This window comes from Dipodomys spectabilis, unplaced genomic scaffold (genome assembly GCF_019054845.1).
Source record: "Dipodomys spectabilis isolate Male_0828 unplaced genomic scaffold, ASM1905484v1 ptg000521l, whole genome shotgun sequence".
Classification (NCBI taxonomy): Eukaryota; Metazoa; Chordata; class Mammalia; order Rodentia; family Heteromyidae; genus Dipodomys; species Dipodomys spectabilis.
The window spans coordinates 305810-310032 of NW_024871198.1; the positions used below are offsets into that span (position 1 = coordinate 305810).

A 4223-nucleotide genomic window follows, 5' to 3' on the forward strand; every position below is an offset into this window, starting at 1 on the left:
AGGGGTGGAATTTAAAAAGAGAAGGCCTTTGATGTTGAGGAAAGAGAAAGGAGAGAAGCCCCCTCCCCAGCCCTCCCTCCCCCCTCCCCAGCCCTCCCTCCCCCCTCCCCAGCCCTCCCTCTCCCCCAGCAGAAGGCAGGTCCCCCGTTGGCTTTGTTGTACAAATCTGATCTCACAAACCAGAGCTTCTTAAGTCTTGCAAACAGGCCTGGTCCCAGGGGCCACAGCCCTCGCCCCCTTTCTGTGTGTGCGACGGTACTGGGGCTTGAACCTAGGACCTGGGTGCAGTCCCTTGGCTTTTTCTCTTGAGGCTGGTGCCCTACCCCTTGGGCCACAGCTCCACATCCGGCTTTTTGGTTAACCGAGATAAGAATCCCAAGGCCTTTCTTGCCAGGGCTGGCTGTGTGCGAGGCTCTGTCCTGGGGTCTCAGCTTCCCGGGTGGCTGGAATTACAGGCGTGCTGCCCCAAGCGCCCTCTAGCCCTGCTTCCCCTCCTCACCTCCTCTGTGGCCCCACCACACCCTAGCCCCCTGCTCCTAGGTGTAGGTAAGGCCGGAAGAAGGGCTTTGTGTACCCCAAGCCCCCCGCTTTGTCCACCCTCTCCCGTGAGGGTCCCCTTCCTGGAGACCAGGCCCCAAACCTGCCCAGGGAGATAGGGAATTGGACTTCCCCTGTGGCCTAGTTAAAATCCTGGCTCCCTCATTGGCTGGGTGACTTAAGGCAGGCTCAACTCCTGAATCCCTCATTGGCTGGGTGACTTAAGGCAGGCTCAACTCCTGGATCCCTCATTGGCTGGAAGACATAAGACAGGCTTAAATCTGGCTCCCTCATTGGCTGAATAACATAAGGCAGGATCAACACCTGGCTCCCTCGTTGGCTGGGTGACTTAAGGTTTATGCCTTATAAGTAAAAAAGACCTGTTTTGCCAAGTTGCTTTGCCGGTTAAAATTGACAAGTGCTGACCCGAGCTCAGTCCTGGACGTTAGCGCGGGGCCTGGGGGTTTCCCTAAGCTGTTATTGCTCAATGTTGGAGCTACAGCTTTACTTCTAGACTTCTTTTTCCTTTTCCTGGGGCTTGAACTCAGGGCCTGGACTCTATCGGAGCCCTTGTGCTCCTGGCAAGCGCTCTACCACTCGAGCCACAGGGCCACTTCCGGCTTCCAGGTGGTTGGCTGGAGATGTTTCAGGGGGGCTGGGTGGTAAGAGCTGCTCAGGAGGCTGAGATCTGGGAATGGCTGCTGGAAGCCAAGCTTGGCCAGGAACGACCGTGGATTCCTTTTTTTTAATCTTAAGCGAACCACCAAAAAGCCGAATGTGGAGGTGTGGCTCGGGTGGTAGAGCACAGGAGCTGGGGGACTGTGCCCAGGCCCCGAGTTCAAGCTCCAGGTCAGGCTCACATAATAAGTCAGGGCAAAAGAAAAAAAGGGGCTGGGAAGGTGGCTCAGTGGTAGAGCGCTTACCTTGCATGCATGAGGCTCTGGGTTCGATTCCTCAGCACCACATAAACAGGAAAAGCCGGAAGTGGCGCTGTGGCTCCCGTGGTAGAGTGCTAGCCTTGAGCTGAAGAGCTGAGGGGCAGCGCCCAGGCCCAGAGTTCAGGCCCCACGACCAGACCCAAAAAAAAAGAGGGGGGAGGGGGGTGCGCAGGCGCCCAATTCAAACCCAGCAATGCTGAGACTGTGTGTCGGAGCCGTGGTGCACGCTGCCAGTCAGATTTTGGGGTGTCGGGTTTTGATGGGTGGTCTCGGAGAACAGCGAGCCCAGGAACTGCACCACCAGCTGACTAAGACAGCGAGATAAACGAGCTGGCCCTGAATGGAAGCGCCGGCTCCTCCTGTGGCCAGCCAGCCGTCCCCGAGGACGGACGGCTCCCCAGGAGCCCCGGGCAGGGCAGATGCCCAGGCCAGCTGCGGGCTCCAGACCCACCGTGGCTTTTGTGAGTCCTGAGAGCTGGGGTCCACCAGGAAAGCCATGCCCCCTCCCCTCAATCCCGAAGAGACACACGGGCCGCTCCGTGGTGGGAGCGGTCACCACCCCGCTTTCTGGGGAGGCCACAGGCTGGGGACCCCAGGCTGGAGTGGCCGTACCCACCTAATCTGCCATGGCCTGGGTCTGAGAACCCACTGCGGGGTGGGGGGCGGGAGGGTCGGCCTCCGGGCAGGTCCTGTGCCCCTAGGAGAAGGCCAGAGAGGGGCAGGACCCCTCCCCCGGGGGACTCGGCCACCAGAGCTTCGGCTGGCCGCCCTTTCAACTCCGCAGAACAATGGCTGGGCTCCTGCAGCCCCGTCCCCTCCTCCCCAGCTCGGTCCCCCCAGAGGCCCCGGCCCGGTGTCCGGGGAGGCTCTGCCCCCTCGCGCTCCCCCGTCCCAAGGCCCCGAGCCCGGAAAGAACTCAGCCACACAGGCGTCTCTTTTGCGTGTGCTTTTCTCTCTTTTTTTCTCAAAAACATACTTCATCTTCCTCTCGTTATATAAATATCATCGGTTTAGCCTCTTGCGGTAAGAATATAAACGTCTCCGGGAGCCGGGAGATCCTCTGTACAAATTCACAATCGGTGCCGAGCGCGCGGGGCGCGGGGGTCCCGCGTGGGTCTCGGAGGGCGCGGGGGTCCCGCGTGGGCCTCGGGGGTCCCGCGTGGGCCTCGGGGCGCGTGGGTCCCGCGTGGGTCTCGGAGGGCGCGGGGGTCCCGCGTGGGTCTCGGAGGGCGCGGGGGTCCCGCGTGGGCCTCGGGGGGCCGGCGTCCAGTCCTCCGGCCCAGCCCCGGCCCGCCGCAGTCCGGTGCGCGTCCGGTCGTCATCGATGAAGCCCCGGGCCGCGTCCAGTCCAGGCCCGGGGCGGCTGCGCCCCGCAGACACGGGGAAGAGGCGCGCAGGCGGCCCCGGCGCGGGCGCGGGGCGCGGGGAGGCCCCGGGCCGGCCCCGGCCTCACCTGACCTTCTCGCCGCCGTCCGTCATCTGCCACAGGCCCAGGTTGAGCACCTTGAGGCGCGGCAGCTGCGTGACGCGCTGCAGGCCGCGCTCGGTGATGCGCGTGCAGCCGTAGAGGTCGATGCCCGTCAGCTGGCTCAGGTGCTCGGCGATGAGCTCCAGGCCGCGGTCGGTGATGCGCGCGCACTGCCCGATGTTGAGTGTGCGCAGCCCGTGCATCTGGCGCACCATGCGGCCCAGGCCGTCGTCGCTGATGCGGCAGGAGCAGAGCGAGAGCGAGCGCAGCCCGTCCAGGCCCTGCGCGATATAGGCCAGGCTCTGGTCGCCCACCTTGTCGCAGAAGGAGACGTCGAGGCCGGCCAGGCGCAGGCCGCCGGTGGCCAGGTGCGCGATGCCCGCGTCGCTGACGCCGTCGCAGGCGCGCAGGTTGAGCGAGCGCAGGCTGCCCATGGCCGACAGGTGCAGCAGCCCCGCGTCCGAGATGCCGCCGCAGAAGCTGAGGTTGAGCGAGCGCAGGCCGGTGAGGCCGCGCGCCAGGTGGCGCAGCGCCAGGTCGGACAGGCGCTGGCAGTCCTGCAGCGACAGCTGCTCCAGCCGCAGGCAGCCGGCGGCCGCGCCGCGCGTCAGCCCGGCCAGGTGCGCGATGCCCGCGTCCGACAGGTGCCGGCACGAGCGCAGGTTGAGGCTGCGCAGGCGCGGCAGCCCCCAGGCCAGCAGCAGCAGCCCCGTGTTGGTGACGTTGCTGCAGCCGCCCAGCTCCAGCACCTCCAGCCCCTGCAGGAACTGCGCGATGCGGCCCAGGCTGCTGTCGGTGATCTGCTTGCAGAGGCTCAGGTTGAGCGCGCGCAGCGAGCGCACCTCGGCCACCAGCGCGTGGCCCAGCCCGTGGTCCGTCAGGTTGTAGCAGCCGCTCAGGTTGAGGCTCTCCATGCCCGCCAGGCCCTGCACCACGGCGCTCAGGCTGCGGCGCAGGCTCAGGATCTGCACGCGGCGGATGCCCCGGGCCTGCAGGCTGGGGAAGAGCGACGGGTTGGCCCGGCGCAGGTGCAGCTTGGCCTCCACCCCCCGCCACACCGACTTGTGGTAGGCGGCGTCGCGCCAGGCCGCGCACACCTGCGCCGCGCGGCCCTTGTCTCGCACGTCCAGGTAGCCGAAGATCATGGCGAGCAGCTCGGGGAACAGGCACGAGATGTGCGTCTCCATCTTGCGGCGCGGGGCGGGGGGGGACCGGCGAGGCGCGGGACGCGGCCCCCCCTCCCACCCCTCCTTCCGGCCGGCGCCCGCGTCCGTCCGTCC

General features: G+C 65.9%; 1 protein-coding gene across 1 annotated transcript; it reads right to left on the reverse strand.

Annotated features, from left to right (window-relative positions):
* Positions 1-2424: 2424 nt before the first annotated feature.
* On the reverse strand, positions 2425-4223 carry Fbxl14 (F-box and leucine rich repeat protein 14). Its single transcript, XM_042670144.1, has one exon. It carries the CDS (start codon positions 4128-4130, stop codon positions 2925-2927), a length of 1206 nt encoding a protein of 401 aa, XP_042526078.1. The 5' UTR covers positions 4131-4223; the 3' UTR covers positions 2425-2924.

Coding starts and splice junctions, on each gene's coding strand:
- Fbxl14 (XM_042670144.1), bottom strand. CDS start 4,130: ATGGAGACGCACATCTCGTGCCTGTTCCCCGAGCTGCTCGCCATGATC.